Source organism: Rhinoderma darwinii, chromosome 4 (assembly GCF_050947455.1).
Source record: "Rhinoderma darwinii isolate aRhiDar2 chromosome 4, aRhiDar2.hap1, whole genome shotgun sequence".
Lineage (NCBI taxonomy): Eukaryota > Metazoa > Chordata > Amphibia > Anura > Rhinodermatidae > Rhinoderma > Rhinoderma darwinii.
Window position 1 is genome coordinate 207,719,766 of NC_134690.1, and position 18,928 is coordinate 207,738,693.

Genomic DNA, 18,928 nt, shown 5'->3' on the forward strand with positions numbered 1-18,928 from the left:
TGCATAGTCCTCATTTTGCCCATCTGGTGGGGGTTACATGTTTTACATATTTGTACTGGGCACATTACAGGTCCATAACACTAGATAATGCAAGGGCAGCAGCCGCCATATTTGCTCGTACATGTGTAGGGTTGTTGCTCTAGCTGGTTACATGTTAAACTCTGTATTCAACTGTATTGAATATAGAATGTTATTTTTTCATGAGATATTTGAGCTCTGTGGAGTTGTTGTAGGATATTTATGCTGAGTAGAGGGAACTCAGATGATGACGTTTTTTTCTCCAATATTGATATTTGTCAATCTACAAACAAACCAGATACTAGGTGCAACAATCAATTTGAAAATCGTGTCCTAATTTATCTAGCCACAATTTTATGAAACAACTGTTGTGCTCAACCAGGGTTTATACAATGTAATAGTCTTTTCACCTATGGCTCTTTTCAGTTGCCTCCAAGCCACACTACATCTGTTTCCTTGCCCAAGCAGTCTAATATGCCTAAACATCACATTTAGGCCTTATTCACACGAACGTGTTAAACGTCTGTGTGACGGTTGTTGAAACATAGGTCCGCGTGACGGCCGATCTAATTCAATGTGGCTGTTCACACAGCTGTTGTTTCAAACTACCGTGTGAAGGGTCCATGAGAAAATAGGACATGTCCTATTTTTTCAGGCTTCATGCATCCCTCCATAGACTCTAGTCTATGGGGGATGCTTGATATCGCATCCCGCAGAGCACGGATGCACCTCGGACGTGAAAAAAGGCAATATTTTACGTCCGAGATGCGCAACGCCCAACTGAATCTAGCCTAAAAAGCAAGTGTAACAATTTATATCCAGGCTGTCTCTATTCTTTCTCATCCAACTCGAGATTCACCTAACCTGTCTTCTTCCCATGTTGAGCACAACAGTTGTTTCCTATATTTACCTGCCACATTCACATTGCCTGAGCAGACAGGTTCCAAACGTCCTGTTATGTGTAAAGGTATGATTTCAGTTTTCTGTATTTGAATTGGACTACTATTTAACTTCTCTTTTTCTGATTTCTGCCGGTCGTGTGAAGACCTCCGGGGGGCCGGGAGTCACTCACCGAGGTCCCGGTTCTATTCAATGCTGGAGCAAGGAGCTGATGGTTCCTTGCTCCAGCATTCAATGTGCCCTGAGCGGCTCGACGCAGGCAGGTGGGATGTAGCGACATCATCGCGCCTGTCTGTGCCGAGTCACTCATAGCACGTCGGGCAGCACGGTGGCGCAGTGGTTAGCACTGTTGCCTTGCAGCACTGGGGTCCTGGGTTCAAATCCAACCAAGGACAACATCTGCATGGAGTTTGTATGTTCTCCCTGTGTTTGCGTGGGTTTCCTCCGGGTACTCCGGTTTCCTCCCACACCCCAAAAACAAGAGCGAGAGTGAGATACACACGCTGCATACCAGTCTATTGAAAGTGGAGGGGTGAGTATGGGTAGGAAGCATACAGGCGGCTGCTAGTAACATTTCTATGTCACCCCATTGATGGATTCTCAGCTACACGGCTTATTGTCCTCCATGCTGCTGCAGCTTCTATATAGGTGATCGAGATAAGAGAGCAGTATTCTCCTTAATGTGTGTAGTGTATAGAAGACATGATAGCATTTAGGCTCCACCCCCTAGCTCAGATACAACTGAGAATTAGAGAGAGAGTTTGAAGAGTGGAAAACTGTTGAATAATGCAGAATACCAGTCATATAATAGCCAAACATAGTGTTATTTGAATATATGATCTGAATGGCTGTATGTTCAAGAAATCATGGCTCTAATGCAGAAGCATACTGAATCTTCTGAAACTACTCAAGTGATACATTTTCCAAATACAGTATATCTTTGTTTATAGCCACAAATTCTCTTCTAGTAAAAAAAAAGTTTTGTGCATGTGCTATTATTAAGGAGATCCATGTAAACCAATTCTATGTAAATTATTTATTTCAGTACAAAAATGTGAAATGTAATAATCCGACAGACAGGAACATAAAATTTTAAAACCTGTAATGTTTTAATAATATATACATTATAGTACTAGTGCCATACTAAAATGTTTTTATGACCCCTTAAGAGTTTTCAGCATATTCAATAGAATTGCCGGTGGATTGTTGTAATGTAATATTGTGGTCCATGCTCTGGTGTTGGTTCTTATAATCACACTGTGCTGAAGTCAGTCTTTCTACATACCGTTTTAGACAACATTTAGAAAAATACATGGAGACGAGGTACCCCAGCTCACATAGGTTGAGTACGATACAGATTGCCGATGTAACTACTACAAAGTACAGGAAAATCCTCTTCTCTGTAGGCTTCGAGATATAGCAATCTACAAGGTTAGGGCAAGGATCAATGTCACACTTCACTAAGCGTGGAACACTGAACCCACCGTATAATTTGTGAAAAAGCATAAGGAAACCTAGCTCAAACACAGTTTTGAATAGGAGGCTAATGACATATGTACAAAACAGACCACCATCCATGCTTCCTGTACTCTCATATAGCTTTTTGTTGTGTCTTTTCTCTCGACTTTCACGATAGGCCACATGGAGTACCACAAGGAGAGAAGGTGTTGACACCATTATCAGCTGTAGAGCCCAAAGCCGAACTTGAGAAATAGGGAAGAAGTGGTCGAAGCAGACGTTTTCACAACCGGGTTGTTTGATGTTGCACTCAAACTCCTTCTGCTCATCTTTCCAAACGTTTTCTGCCGCAACAACGTACACCAGGAGCCGGAATATGAAGACGACTGACAACCAGATTCTGCCAATACCAGTTGAATATTTATTAACGCCGCTTAGTATGTCTCGTAGAAAAGACCAGCTCATCTCTTTACAGGGGAAGTGTTCTGTGGAAAGAAGATTATTATAGTTAGATACAGAAATGCTTCATGTCATTATAGTTAAATACATATATTGAATGTTTAGGCTTTAGCTAGCACAGACTACTAGACAGTCATTGGCTTTACACTGTATATTTCAGTTTGTATTCTTAATATTTCTCTTGTTAAGTATATTATTTATGGCAGGTTTATGAGCACAGATTTTGCCCGGTAATCAGACCATTATCAATCCATATTGATGTAAGGTCTCATGCACACAGTATATTAGAGATCTGTATTAAATGGATTCATAATATGGTGCCTGTAGCCTGCTAACGGCCCATACAATACCTCTGTTTTTATATTGTGGTATCCTAGGCCAGAGTACAGTGCCTCACTAATGCCTTATGGGTCTATAATACAGGCTTTGCCATGTGCATTAGGCCTAAATGATCCATTTTGAAAGTTTATCTGATTTTGCTTAATTTTTTTTTATTTAACCGCTTCCCGACCGCCCACTGTATATTCACGTCGGCATTTGCTGGGCTCTGTGCAGTGCAGACGTGAATTCACGGTGGGTGTTAAAAGCGCGATCCGGGTGTCTCAGAGTAGCGCTGACACCCGGATCGCGCTGTTATCACCTGCCTCTGGTCCCTGAGATATGATCGGGACCTGATTAGTTCAGGTCCCGGTCATGTGATCGCAGGGAAAGTGTGTTGTAGCAACGAACTGGAAAGTTTGTTGCTATAACAAACTGGAAAGTTTGTTGCTACAACAAACTTTCCCGGGGACCGATTGCTGGTGCTGCAGTCGGTTACAAGGCAGAACCGGGGGCCATATAATGGCCCCCGGGTCTGCCATGCACAGCAGCCTATGAGGACCAGCCGGGGGCCGGTCCTCATAAGCTTCCTGTCAGTGTGACTCGCAGCGTCACACTGACAGTTTATAATACGTTACACTACCTAGGTAGTGTAATGTATTATAGCAGCGATCAGTGCTGCCAGGCTTCAAGTAAAAAGTAAAAAATAAAGTCATAAAAAAGTTTTATAAAAGTGTAAAAACAAGTTATAAAAGTTACAAAAAAAAATAATGCTTTTTTTCCTATAATAAATCTTTTATTATAGGAAAAAAATGAAAATGTTAAAAAAAAGTACACATATTTGGTATTACCGCGTTCGTAACGACCCAAACTATAAAACTATAATATTATTTTTCCCGCACGGTGAACACCGCAAAAAAAATAATTAAAAAACAATGTCAGAATCACTTTTTTTTGGTCATCAACCCTCCCAAAATATAGAATAAAAAGTCGCATGTACCCCAAAATAGTACCAATAAAAACTACAACCCGTCCCGCAAAAAACAAGCCCTTACACCGCTTTTTTGACGGAAAAATATAAAATGATGGCTCTCAGAATATGGTGACACAGAAAATAAATAATTTTATCAAAGTGATTTTATTGCGCAATCGCCACAAAACATAAAAAACCTATATACATATGGTATCGCCGTAATCGTACCGACCCGCATAATAAAGTAAAATGTAATTTATACCGCACGGTGAATACTGTAAAAAAAAAAAATACAAAAAACATTGTCAGAATTTGTTTCTTTGTCACTTTGCTTCCAAAAAAATCTAATAAAAAGTGATAAAAAAAAAATCACATGTACCCTAAAATGATACAAATGAAAAGTACAGATTGTCCCGCAACAAATAAGCCCTCACACGGCTCCGTTGGAGAAAAAATAAAAAAGTTCTGGCTCTCAGAATATGGCGATGCAAAATGTGCAGAGTGTTCCAAAAGCGGATAGGATCAGGCGCCATTTATCAGTGTGACACCGGCCACATATCTGCAAATTATTATTTATGTACCCCATTATTATACTCTCTTATTATGCCCTGATGTACCCCGCACAGCTTACATATACCCCCACATTATAAACTGAAATACCAGCAAAACCCCAAACAGAACAGTTACCAAGAAAAATCTGCGCTCCAAAAGCCAAATGGTGTTCCCTCCCTTCTGAGCCCCACAGCGTGCCCAAACACCAGCTTACGTCCACATATATGACATTTTATATCCGGGAGAACCCGCTCAACATTGTATGAGTTATTTGTCTTCAGTGACACAAACTGGGCACAATATATTGTGCATTAAAATGGCATATCAGTGGAAAATTTTAATTTTCACTTTGCACCATCCGCTGCGCATTAACGCCTTGGCGCACCACGACTTAATAGAATGTCGTGGTGCGAGGGGTTATATATGGAGCGGGCTCACGCTCCATATTCTGCAGCTGTCAGCTGTGTATTACAGCTGACACCCGGGACTAACGGATATTAACAGCGATCGCGCTGTTACAGGAGCCTGTAAAATGATATTATACTGCAATACATTAGTATTGCAGTGTATTGTGCCAGCGACCTAATGATCGCTCGTTCCAGTCCCCTAAAGGGACTTTTGGGAGGTTTCCACTGTTTTGGTACCTCAGGGGCTTTGCATATGCGACATGACACCCGAAAACCAGTCCAGCTAAATTTGAGCTCCAAAAGCCAAATATTGTTCCTTCCCTCCTGAGTCCTGCCGTGGGTCCAAACAGCAGTTTATTACCACATATGGCATATTGCTGTAATCAGGACAAATTGCTTTACAAATTTTGGGGTAATTTTTCTCCTTTATTCATTGTAAAAATTAAACATCTCTATGTTTTTTCAGAAAAAAGTAGATTTTCATTTTCACGGCCTAATTCCACTAAATTCAGCAAAAAAACTGTGGGGTCAAAATGCTAACTATACCCCTAGAACAATTCCTTGAGGGGTGTAGTCTTCAAAATGGGGTCCGTTTTGGGGGGATTCCACTGTTTTGCTTACTCCAGGGCGTTGCAAACGCGACATGGCACTGAAAACCAATCCAGCAAAATCTGCGCTTCAAAATCCAAATGGCGCTCCTTCCCTTCTGAGCTCTGCTGTGGGTCCAAACAGCAGTTTAGTACCACATATGGGGTATTGGCGTAATCGGGAGAAGTAGCTTTACAAGTTCTGGGGTGCTTTTTAATCTTTATTCCTTGCAAAGATTATTTTTTTAAAATATTTTTTCAGAAAAAAAGTAGATTTTCACTTTCACAGACAAACTCCAATAAATATAGCAGAAGACCTGTGGGGTCAAGATGCTAACTATACCCCTAGATAAATTCCTTGAGGTGTGTAGTTTCCAAAACCGTCTCACTTTTGGGGGATTTCCACTGTTTTGGTACCACAAGACCTCTTCAAACCTGACATGGTGCCTCAAATATATTCTAATAAAAAAGAGGACTCAAAATGCACTAGGTGCTCCTTTGCTTCTGAGGCCTGTGTTTCAGTCCATTATCACACTAGAGCCACGTGTGGGATATTTCTAAAAACTTCAGAATCTGGGCAATAAATATTGAGTTGCATTTCTCGGGTAAAACCTTCTGTGTTACAGATTTTTTTTTATTACAAATGAATTTCAGCAAAAAAAATACAATTTGTAAATTTCACCTCTACTTTGCTTTAATTCCTGTGAAGCGCCTAATGGGTTAAGAAACTTTCTGAATGCTATTTTTAATACTTTGAGGGGTGCAGTTTTTAATATGGGGTGATTTATGGGGTCTATCTAGTACATAAGGCCCTCAAAGCCACTTCAGAACTGAACTGGTCCCTGTAAAAATAGCCTTTTGAAATTTTCTTGAAAATGTGAGAAATTGCTGCTAAAGTTCTAAACGTTGTAACGTCCTAGAAAAATAAAATAATGTTCAAAAAACTATGCAAATATAAAGTAGACATATGGAATATATAAAATAGTAACTATTTTGTGTGGTATTACTATCTGTTTTACAAGCAGATACATTTAAAATGAGAAAAATCATAATTTTTGCAAATTTTCTCTAAATTTTGGTGTTTTTCACAAATAAGCAATGCATTTATTGACCAAATTTTTCCACTAACATAAAGTACAATATGTCACGAGAAAACAATCTCAGAATCGCTTGGATAGGCAAAAGCATTCCAGAGTTATTAACACATAAATTGACACATGTCAGATTTGAGAAAATGGGGCTGGTCATGAAGGTCAAAATGAGCTCGGTCTTGAAAGGGTTAAACAGTCATGAAATGGCTCCATTATGGAAAAAATTGTTATACACCATTCAGCCATAACATTAAAACGACTGACAGGTGAAGTAAATAACATTGATTATCTGGTTACAATGGCGCCTGTCAAGGGGTGGGATATAGTAGCCGCCCAGTGAACAGTCAGTACTTGAAGTTGATGTGTTGGAAGCAGGAAAAATGGGCAAGCGTAAGGACTTTGACGGGCCCAATTGTGATGGCTAGACGACTGGGTCAGAGCTTCTCCAAAACGACAGATCTTTCTTGCTCCCAGTATTGCAGTGCTTAATACAGACCAAAAGTGGTCCACGGAAAGACAATGGGTGAACCAGCACCAGTCATAGGCACCCAAAATCCATTGGTCCATGTGGGGAGCAAAGGTTAGCCCTTCTGGCTCAATCCCAAAGAGGAGCTACTGTAGCACAAATTGCTAAAAGAAAGTTACTGCTGGAGGTGTCATAACACACAGTGTATCCCAACTTGCTACGTTTGGGGCTGCAGACCAGTCAAGAGTGCCCAAGCTGACTCCTCACTGCCGCTGAAAGCACCTACAATGGGCAAGTGAGCACCGGAACTGGACCATGTAGCAATGGAAGAAGCAGGCTTGTTTTGATGAATCACGTTTTCTTTTGCATCATGTAGACAGCCAGGCGTGTGTGCATCGCTTACCTGGAGAAGAGATGGCACCAGGATACAGTGAAGGAAATAAGTATTTGATCCCTTGCTGATTTTGTAAGTTTGCCCACTGTCAAAGACATGAACAGTCTTTACCAGTGAGAGATAGATTTTATTTAAAAAAAAAAACAGAAAATCACATAGTCAAAATTATATATATTTATTTGCATTGTGCACAGAGAAATAAGTATTTGATACCCTACCAACCATTAAGAGTTCAGTCTCCTCCAGACCAGTTACACGCTCCAAATCAACTTGGTGCCTGCATTAAAGACAGCTGTCTTAAATGGTCACCTGTATAAAAGACTCCTGTCCACAGACTCAATTAATCAGTCTGACTCTAACCTCTACAACATGGGCAAGACCAAAGAGCTTTCTAAGGATGTCAGGGACAAGATCATAGACCTGCACAAGGCTGGAATGGGCTACAAAACCATAAGTAAGACGCTGGGTGAGAAGCAGACAACTGTTGATCGACATCGATCTGGGGCTCCATGCAAAATCTCACCTCGTGGGGTATCCTTGATCCTGAGGAAGGTGAGAGCTCAGCCGAAAACTACACGGGGGGAACTTGTTAATGATCTCAAGGCAGCTGGGACCACAGTCACCAAGAAAACCATTGGTAACACATTACGCCGTAATGGATTAAAATCCTGCAGTGCCCGCAAGGTCCTCCTGCTCAAGAAGGCACATGTACAGGCCCGTCTGAAGTTTGCAAATGAACATCTAGATGATTCTGAGAGTGATTGGGAGAAGGTGCTGTGGTCAGATGAGACTAAAATTGAGCTCTTTGGCATTAACTCAACTCGCCGTGTTTGGAGGAAGAGAAATGCTGCCTATGGCCCAAAGAACACCGTCCCCACTGTCAAGCATGGAGGTGGAAACATTATGTTTTGGGGGTGTTTCTCTGCTAAGGGCACAGGACTACTTCACCGCATCAATGGGAGAATGGAAGGAGTCATGTACCGTCAAATCCTGAGTGACAACCTCCTTCCCTCCACCAGGACATTAAAAATGGCTCGTGGCTGGGTCTTCCAGCACGACAATGACCCGAAACATACAGCCAAGGCAACAAAGGAGTGGCTCAAAAAGAAGCACATTAAGGTCATGGAGTGGCCTAGCCAGTTTCCAGACCTTAATCCCATCAAAAACTTATGGAGGGAGCTGAAGATCCGAGTTGCCAAGCGACAGCCTCGAAATCTTAATGATTTACAGATGATCTGCAAAGAGGAGTGGGCCAAAATTCCATCTAACATGTGTGCAAACCTCATCATCAACTACAAAAAACGTCTGACTACTGTGCTTGCCAACAAGGGTTTTGCCACCAAGTATTAAGTCTTGTTTGCCAAAGAATACTTATTTCTCTGTGCACAATGCAAATACATATATATCATTTTGACCATGTGATTTTCAGTTTTTGTTTTTTTTATATAATCTATCTCTCACTGGTAAAATTAACCTAGCCTAAAAATTCTAGACTGTTCATGTCTTTTGCAGTGGGCAAACTTACAAAATCAGCAAGGGATCAAATACTTATTTCCTTCACTGTATACTATAAGAAGGAAAGCCAACTGAGGCGGTATGATGCTCTGGGAAATGTTTTGCTAGGAAACCTTGGGTTCTGGCATTCATGTGGATGTTACTTTAAGGCTGGGTTCACACGACCTATTTTCAGACGTAAACGAGGCGTATTATGCCTCGTTTTACGTCTGAAAATAGGGCTGCAATACGTCGGCAAACATCTGCCCATTCATTTAAATGGGTTTGCCGACGTACTGTGCAGACAAACTGTAATTTACGCGTCGTCGTTTGACAGCTGTCAAACGACGACGCGTAAATGGACTGCCTCGGCAAAGAAGTGCAGGGCACTTCTTTGCCACGTAATTTGAGCTGTTCTTCATTGAACTCAATGAAGCACAGCTCAAGATTTACGAGCGTCTCAGACGCCTCGTAAATTACGAGGAGGAGCATTTACGTGTGAAACGAGGCAGCTGTAAACAGTCTGTCTTTTCACACGTAAATGCCTCTCATCGTGTGAACATACCCTAACACGTACCACCCATCTAAATATTGTTGCAGACCAAGTATACCCCTTCTTCGCAGCAGAATTCTCCAATAGCAGTGGGCTTTCCCTGCAGGATAACGCACACTGCAAAAATTTAATTGTTCAGGAAAGGTGTGAAGAATGTGACAGAGTTTAGAGGACCGGTCACTAGGTCATATAAGATTAACTGGTTAACTGACCTGAATAGTGCGGTCTCCCTGATTCCGACGCTGGTTTGTTTGTTTTTCCTATTCCAGAGATATGGCCCGCTGTTGTGTTGGCTCCCTGTATGCTAATTTGCTGCAGTTAGCCAACAGGGCATGAACTACCCTCACACTACCTTGTGGTGATTGGTCAGCATCAGAGACGGGGAAGCTGGCTCCACACCATTGTCTAACTACAGCAAATTAGCATATAGGGAACCAACACAACAATGGGCCATATCTCTAGAACGAGTGGGTCCTAGAAAAAAACCAGCACTGGATCCGCACTATTCAGGCCGAATAACCAGTTCAACTTATATGACCTAGTGACAGGTCATCTTTAAGGCGTTGACTTGGCTTCCAAATTCCCCAGAACTCAATCCGATCGAGCATTTGTGGGATGTCCTGGATAAACATCCCCACCTCACAGCCACTAACGGGCTTTATTCTGATGCATATGCCTTTTTACGGCACTGCATCAGGATAAAGTAAGCCGAGCACGGAGCCGTCAAATCTCCCTGCTCTCAGCTGCCAGAGGCAGCTGAGGGCTGGGGGCGTCCCTGCTCTGCCGTGTGAGATCGATATAAGTATCGATCTCACCCGTTTAACCCCTCAGATGCGGTGCACAATAGCGTGCACCGCATCGGAGTGGTTTTGGAGAGAGGGAGGGCGCTCCCTCTCATCCCACTGACACCCGGCGATACGATCGCCGAGTGTCTGTGTCTCCAATGGCAGCCGGGGGCCTAATAAAGGCCCCCAGGTCTGCCTGGAGCGAACGCCTGCTAGATCATGCCGGAGGCATGACCTAGCAGATGCCTGTCTGTTGTAAACGGACAGGCAGTAATACACTGCAATACAAAAGTATTGCAGTGTATTATAATAGCGATCGGAGAATGACATATTAAAGTCCCCTAGTGGGACTAGTAAAAAAGAAAAAAAAAGTTTAATAAAGTTAATTTAAAAAAAATGAAAAACCCACCTTTTCACCTTACAAAATACTTTACTATTAAAAATCCAAAATAAAGTAAAAAAAGTTACACATATTTGGTATCGCCGCATCCGTAACGACCCCGACTATAAATCTATTACATTATTTAACCCGCACGGTGAATGCCGTAAATTATTTTATAAAAAACTATGGAAAATGTAATGATGGGGGTAGGGAAACAGACAAGTGAGCCCTAATCTACCCGCCACTCAGTCCCTGCCTACTTGCAACGACCCGCCCTAGGCGACGGGGTACAACTGGGCGACGGTCCCTACGCTCAGTAAGTGCACGACAGACAAGGGTACACAAAGCTAAGGGAGATGGGGCAGTTGCCCACGGCAACACCGTGAGCAACAAGAGTGGTGAACAAGCCGAGTCAAACCAGGAGTGTACGAGGTACCAAACGCAGAGCAGGAGAGTAGTCAGTAAGCCAGGGTCAGTATGAAGCAGGGTCAAATAGTTCAGAAGCTGCAGCAGGGCCAGGAAACCACACGAGAAGAATCACAAGCAAGGAGGAACAGGAAAGGCAGGTATAAATAGACAGAGGGCGGGAGCTAGCTCCGTCTGGCCAGGCTGTGATAGGCTCTCCCACTCCTAAGCCTGCCATCCTGAGTGGTGGAAGATGGAGTCAGTCTCACAGACATAGAAGCAGGTGCAGACTGATTACCTATGGGCGTATACACAGAAGCTGTGCCTGGCAGATCCTTTACAGAAAAATTGCTGTTTTCTGTGAATCCTGACTTAAAAAAAATGTGATAAAAGTGATCAAAAAGTCGCATCTACTCCAAAATGGTACCAATAAAAACGACAAGTCTTCCTGCAAAAAAAAGACCTCATACAACCGCGTCGGCGAAAAAATAAAAACGTTACGGCTCTTCAAATATGGAGACACAAAAACAAATAATTTTGAAAAAAATGCGTTTTTACTGTGTAAAAGTAGTAAAACATACAAAAACTATACAAATTTGGTATCGTTGCAATCGTAACAACCCGCTGAATAAAGTTATTGTTATTTATATCACACGGTAAACGGCGTTGATTTAAGACGCGAAAAAGAGTGGCGAAATTTCAGGTTTTTTTCTATTCCCCCCCAAAAAAAAGTTAATAAAAGTTAAACAATAACTAATATGTACCCCAAAATGGTGCTATTAAAAAATACAACTTGTCCCGCAAAAATCAAGACCTTATACAGCTATGTCGACGCAAAAATAAAAAGGTTATAGCTCTTGGAATGCGACGATGGATAAACTTAAAAAATGGCTTGGTCATTAACCCCTTAAGGACGCAGCCTAGTTTTGGCCTTAAGGCTCAGACCCCATTTTTCAAATCTGACATATTTCACTTTATGTGGTAATAACGTCGGAATGCTTAAACCTACCCAAGCGATTCTGAGATTGTTTTCTCGTGACACATTGGGCTTCATGTTCGTGGTAAAATTTGGTCGATATATTCAGTGTTTATTGGTGAAAAATTGCAAAATGTAGAGAAAAATTTTTAAAAATTGCATTTTTCAGAATTTAAATGCATCTGCTTGTAAAACAGACGGTTATACCACCCAAAATAGTTACTAGTTCACATTTCCCTTATGTCTACTTTAGATTGGCATCGTTTTTTGAACATTCTTTTATTTTTCTTGGACGTTACAAGGCTTAGAACATAAACAGCAATTTCTCATATTTTTAAGAAAATTTCAAAAGCCTTTTTTTTAAGGTACCTCTTGAGTTCTGAAGTGGCTTTGTGGGGCCTATGTATTAGAAACCCTGATAAAACACCCCATTTTAAAAACTAGACCCCTCAAAGTATTCAAAACAGCAGTTAGAAAGTTTTTTAACCCTTCAGGCATTTCACAGGAATGAAAGCAAAGTGGAGGTGAAATTTGCAAATTTCATTTTTCTTGCTAAATTTCAATTTTATTCATTTTTTTTTCTGTAACACAGAAGGTTTTACCAGAGAAACACTACTAAATATGTATTGTCCAGATTCTACAGTTTTTAGAAATGTCCCACATGTGGCCCTACTGCGCTCGTGGACTAAAACACAAGCCCTAGAAGCAAAGAAGCACCTAGTGCATTTTGAGTCCTCTTTTTTATTAGAATATATTTTAGGCAGCATGCCAGGTTTGAAGAGGTGTTGAGGTGTCAAAACAGTAGGAATCCCCCAATAGTGACCCCATTTTGGAAACTACACCCCTCAAGGAATTAATTTAGGGTTGTTGTTACCATTTTGACCGCACAGTTTTTTCACAGCACGTATTTGAATTGGGCTCTGAAATGAAAAAAATTTCATTTTTTACAATAAAATGTCATTTGTGATCAAAATTTCTTATTTTCACAGGGAACAAAATACCCCATTTTGTTGCCCAATTTGTCCTTAGTGTGGCAATACCCCATTTGTGGTGATAAACTGCCGTTTGGGCCCATGGGAGGGCTCAGAAGGAAAGGAGCGCTATATGTTTGTTGGAGTCCAGATTTTGTTGGATTGGTTTTCGGGTGCCATGTCGCATTTGCAGAGCCTCAGAGGTATCAAAGCAATGGAAACCCACCAAAAGTGACCCCATTTTGGAAACTACACCCCTCAAGGAATTCATTTCTGGTTGTTGTTAGCATTTTGACCACACAGTTTTTTCACAGCACCTATTTCAATTGGGCTGTGACATTAAAAAAATGACATTTTTTCCAATAAGATGTAATTTTTTTACCAAAATTTCTTATTTTCACAGGGAACAAAATACTCAATTTTGTTGCCCAATTTCTCCTGAGTGCATCAATACCCCATTTGTGGCAATAAACTGCCGTTTGGGCCCATGGGAGGCCTCAGAAGGGAAGGAGTGCTGTGTGTTCTTTGGAGTACAGATTTTGCTGGTTTGGTTTTCGTGTGCCATGTCGCATTTGCAGAGCCCCAGAGGTATCAAAGCAATGGAAACCCACCAGAAGTGACCCCATTTTGGAAACTACACCCCTCAAGGAATTAATTTATGGGTAATGTGACCATTTAGACTCCATAGTTTCTTCACAGAACTTATTTGAATTGGGCTGGGAATTAAAAAAATATATATTTTTTCCAATAATTTGTCATTTTATCTCAAAAATTCTTATTTTCACAAGAAATAAAATACTCCATTTTGTTGCCCAATTTGTCCTGAGTGCGGCAATACCCCATTTGTGGTGATAAACTGCCGTTTGGGCCCATGGGAGGGCTCAGAAGGAAAGGAGCGCTGTGTGTTCTTTGGAGTACAGATTTTGCTGGATTGGTTTTCGGGTGCCATGTCGCATTTGCAGAGCCCCAGAGGTATCAAAGCAATAGAAACCCACCACAAATGACCCCATTTTGGAAACTACACCCCTCAAGGAATTCATTTATGGGTGTTGTGACCATTTTGACCCCATAGTTTTTTCACAGAACTTATTTGAATTGGGCTGGGAATGAAAACAATTATTTTTTTTCAAATAATATGTAGTTTTGGCTAAAAATGTCTTATTTTCACAAGAAACAAAATACCCCATTCTGTTGCGCAATTTGTTCTGAGTGCCGCAATACCCCATTTGTTGTGATAAACTGCCGTTTGGGCCCATGGGAGGGCTCAGAAGGAAAGGACCACCATTTGGCCTACTGGGGATTTTCTAGTGCGAAGTCATGTATGCAGAAGCCCCTGAGGTACCAGTACAGTTGAAACCCGCAAGAAGTGACCCCGTTTTAAAAACTACACCCTTAAGGCATTCATCTAGAGGTGTAGTGAGCATTTTGACCGAAGACCTACACCCCATAAACTGTAATGTGGGTTCTCCCGGGTATGGCAATACCCTACATGTGGCTGTTATCAGCTGCCTGGACACACAGCAGGGCCCAGAGGGGAAAGACGAGGGGGGATAAGCTGTGTGGAGTGCATCAGGGTAAGTAAAATTGGGGTAAATTATAAACCAAGGGATGTATGATACATTTTAAAACACTTTCATACAGAGCTCTGGTTATTCGGGACACGTGTCACATTGATATATTGTGTCATCCATTATCGCCCTCTTATAGCAGACTTTGCACCTCTTTTGACTTTTTCCCTTCTTGCCAGTTTGGGGAACTTCTCCTGGAAAGTGTTGCCCTGGTACGATGCGTGTGGGCTCGCTTCCAGAAGTACTGGGTGCCCCCCCTTCTTGGTCCCTAAAGATTAGGTTCTTGATAATCACCTCTTGAAATTCCAGGAAAGTTCCCGTCTGGCCTGCACATCGACGTAGCATGTACGCATTGTACAATGCCATCTGTATGATGTGCCCGGCCAGCTTCTTATACCACACCGCATGGCGCTGTAGGGCTTCAGGGCTTGATCTTACAAGTCCATCCCTCCCATGTACCTATTGTAGTCCAGGATGCAGTCTGGTTTGGGGGTGGCCTTTCCTTCATATATCCTAAACCTGTAGGTATACCCTGATGCACTCTCACAGCTTATACATCTTCACGCCATACCTTGCCCTCTTACCCGGCAGGTACTGGCGGAATTGAACCCTCCCTTTAAAATGTACCAGGGACTCATCAATAGAAATACACTTCTCGGGGGTGTATGCTTGGGAAAACCGGGCACTGGAACGGTCTAATAGGGGTCTCCGTTTATACAAACGGTCAAAACTGGGGTAATCTCGGGGTGGGCACGGCTCATTATCAGTATAATGTAAGAAGCGAAGTATTGCCTCATTTATTTATTTTTTTAGGTTCCAGTTCAGTTCTGAAGTTGCTTTGAGGGGGCCCATATATTAGAAACCCCTATCAAATACCCCATTTTAGAAACTAGACCCCTCAAAGTATTCACAACAGCATTTAGAAAGTTTATGAACCCTTTAGGTGTTTCACAAAAATTTAGAGCAAAGTAGAGGTGAAATTTACATTTTTTTTTTTTGTCAGAAAATCCTCTTTATACCATTTTTTTTATAACGCAAAAGGATTTATCAGTGAAACGCAACTTAATACGTATTGCCCAGATTCTGCAGTTTTGAGAAATATCCCACATGTGGCCCTAGTGCAGTAATGGACTGAAGCGCCGGCCTCCGAAGCAAAGGAGCACTTTTTATTAGGCACCATGTCCGGTTTGAAGAGGTTTTGTGGTGCCAAAACATTGGGAACCCCCCAAAAGTGACCCCAATTTGGAAACTAGACCCCTTGAGGAATCCATTGTAGTTTTCTTGGGGTGCATGCGGCTTTTTGATCAGTTTTTATTCTATTTTTAGGTAGCGTGGTGACTAAAAAACAGCAATTCTACTATTGTTTTTTTTTTCGTTTTTTTTTTACAGCGTTCACCGTGCGCTATAAATGACATATTCACTTTATTCTGCGGGGCGATACGATTACGGCGATACCAGATGTTTATAGTTTTTTTTTATGTTTTATGGCGTTTGCACAATAAAATACGTTTTGTAAACAATCATTTACTTTTTGTGTTACCTTATTCTAAGAGCCAGAACTTTTTTATTTTTCAATCAATAAAGCCGTGCGAGGACTTATTTTTTGCGTAACGAACTGTAGTTTCGATCAGTACCATTTTTAGGTACATGCGACTTTTTGATCTCTTTTTATTCCATTTTTTGGGAGGTGAAGTGACCAAAGAATTGTGATTGTGGTTCGGTTTATTATTATTTTATTTTACGGCGTTCACCGTGCGGGATAAATAATGAAATAATTTTGTAGTTCAGGCCGTTACGGACGCGGCGATACCAATTATGTATAGTTTATTTGTTTGTTTATATATTTTTATTAATAATAAAGGACTGATAAGGGAAAAAGGGGGATTTTTACTTTTAATACTTTTAAATCTTTTATTTTCTTATTTTTACACATCTTTTTTTAACTTTTTTTTTACTTTATTACTTTGTCCCACTAGGGGACATGAGGGCAGGAGGCCCTGATCGCTATTCTAATACACTGCACTACATGCGTAGTGCAGTGTATTAGAACTGTCAGCTACTCACTGACAGCAAGCATAGTGGGTCCTGACGTTGTCAGGACCCACTAGGCTTCCGTCTATGGCATAGCCGGACGCCATTGTTTGGTGTCCGGTTGCCATAGTCACCATCGCCGGCCGCTATCGCGTAGCAGGCCGGCGATGGCAGCTTAACCCCTAAAAAGCCGCGATCTCTATAGAACGCGGCTTTTAAGGGGTTAATCAGCGGGGACACAGCGATCGGTCCCCGCTGTAGGAGCTGTGACAGCTGCTGAACAAGACAGCAGCGTCACAGCTCCTGTATGTGTCGGGAGGACGGCCGAAACGGCCGTTACTCCCGAGACGTACTATTACGGCATGGAGCGCGAACGATACAGCTGCCATGACGTAATAGTACGTCAAGGAGCGGGAAGGGGTTAAGGTTTAAAATAGGCTCGTCATTAAGGGGTTAAAGGATCTACTTCTAACGTTTTTGTGCCAGATACCACAGGACACCTTCAGAGGTCTTGTGGAGTTCATGCCTTGGCTGGTCAGAGCTGTTTTGGTGGCTCAAGGGAAACACATGATGTTAGAAAGGTGATTTTAATGTTATGGCCAAACAGTGCATAGCAGTAATGCAATTTAAATGAATCCATATATTCAAGGTCTGCGTATATCTTAGCGCCCGCAGTGTGCTGCTGAATCTTTGTGTTTCTTTACTTTCCGTTGCATTCACAGCAGATTAACACCTGCCAATTTATTTCACTTTGCTGGCTAACTAAATGCATTTTTTTTCCATTGCTTTTGTTTTCATATTAGGTGGATGTGGTCTCCAGTTTCTAGACTGGAGATCCTGGAGCATGGAAATTGTATTCAAATGTCGGTGGCTATGACATAATGGAGCAGTTGTTGGAGCTAAAATATGTAAAGTAGAGTCTGCTACAGATGTTTGTGTGGTTTGCATTACAAAGATTATTATGTAATTTATGACAATTTAAATCTAAACAAATGCCATATGGATTATTATTTTTTTACCATAGTTGCACAGTCTACCCACATAGTCTATCGCCACTATTCTGTTATGTCCTGGACAGATGCTGTTCACATGCTATATTAGGGACTCTCCTCTATTAGCCAGACCAGTGAGCTGCTACAAACAGTGGATTTCTTTCTGGTACGCTTCTCGTGACCCTGTATTAAATGGCTTTCATGCAATATTTCATTTACTTAGCTATAGGGGAAAACATGCAGCTTTCTGCGTCTTTTTCCAACACTGACAACTAACCACAGAGAAGGTCTGCCTTTCAAGAAAAGGTTGTTTTAGATTTATTTTGGGGGGTTAAATTCGGTCTTTGATTTGGCCTCAAAAATCAGAACCTACGTTTTTAGTTTATGGGTCATATCCGCAAATTAAAATGTACACAAAATTCTATTGTGCTGGAAATGAATGTAAAATGGCAGCATGAAATATGAAGGATATGAAATGTAACATATACTGTGATTGTTTGCATCTAGAGCGTCCAAGGGTGGAATGTGCATATGACGTCCAATGTACATATTCCTCACCCATGGATGGAAACAAAGACACATCAGCGCCTGTGGTACTGGTCCCCAGGATCTGCTCTCAGGAACAGAAGCGAGACAGAAGATACCATATATTACAAACTAATTACTCAGACCTGTGTTGTTTTATATTTATAATGTACTAGAGGACCCTTTTAATAAAATTCTGCTTTTTTTAACTTTTTTTTTAGATACAGTATAACTGAAAATATTAATGCTAAATGCATACATCCAAAATACCTCTCTACATCACGTCTTCAGAAATGACAGCATCATAGCAAAATTCAGTATCATGCCATCCAGTATGTAAAAACAGTGGCCATATAATACAACAAGTTTAGCAAATTACAAACCTGCAAACTTACTTTTGTTTTTTAACTTTTCGCTGCCCTCTTTATATGTGAAAGGTTTCTTAGTTCTGCTGGCAGTTGCCTACTCAGTAGTCTGGTGACCTGTATGTAATAGAAAGAGCATTTCAATGGAAAACAAGCAATATAAATTATAACCACTACTCTTTATAAAATGAATTCTATTTTTTGATATACGCTATGGAAACAAATATTTTATTGACCATTATAACTATAGACTACATC

The 18,928-nt window shown here is 41.2% G+C and overlaps 1 protein-coding gene across 1 annotated transcript; it reads right to left on the minus strand.

Annotated features, from left to right (window-relative positions):
- Positions 1–2,027: 2,027 nt before the first annotated feature.
- On the minus strand, positions 2,028–18,396 carry GJB7 (gap junction protein beta 7). Its single transcript, XM_075864176.1, has 2 exons — positions 18,339–18,396; positions 2,028–2,861 (listed from the first exon to the last, which is right to left on the minus strand). Exons 1-2 carry the CDS (start codon positions 18,340–18,342, stop codon positions 2,083–2,085), a joined length of 783 nt encoding a protein of 260 aa, XP_075720291.1. The 5' UTR covers positions 18,343–18,396; the 3' UTR covers positions 2,028–2,082.
- Between the last annotated feature and the right edge of the window lie 532 nt (positions 18,397–18,928).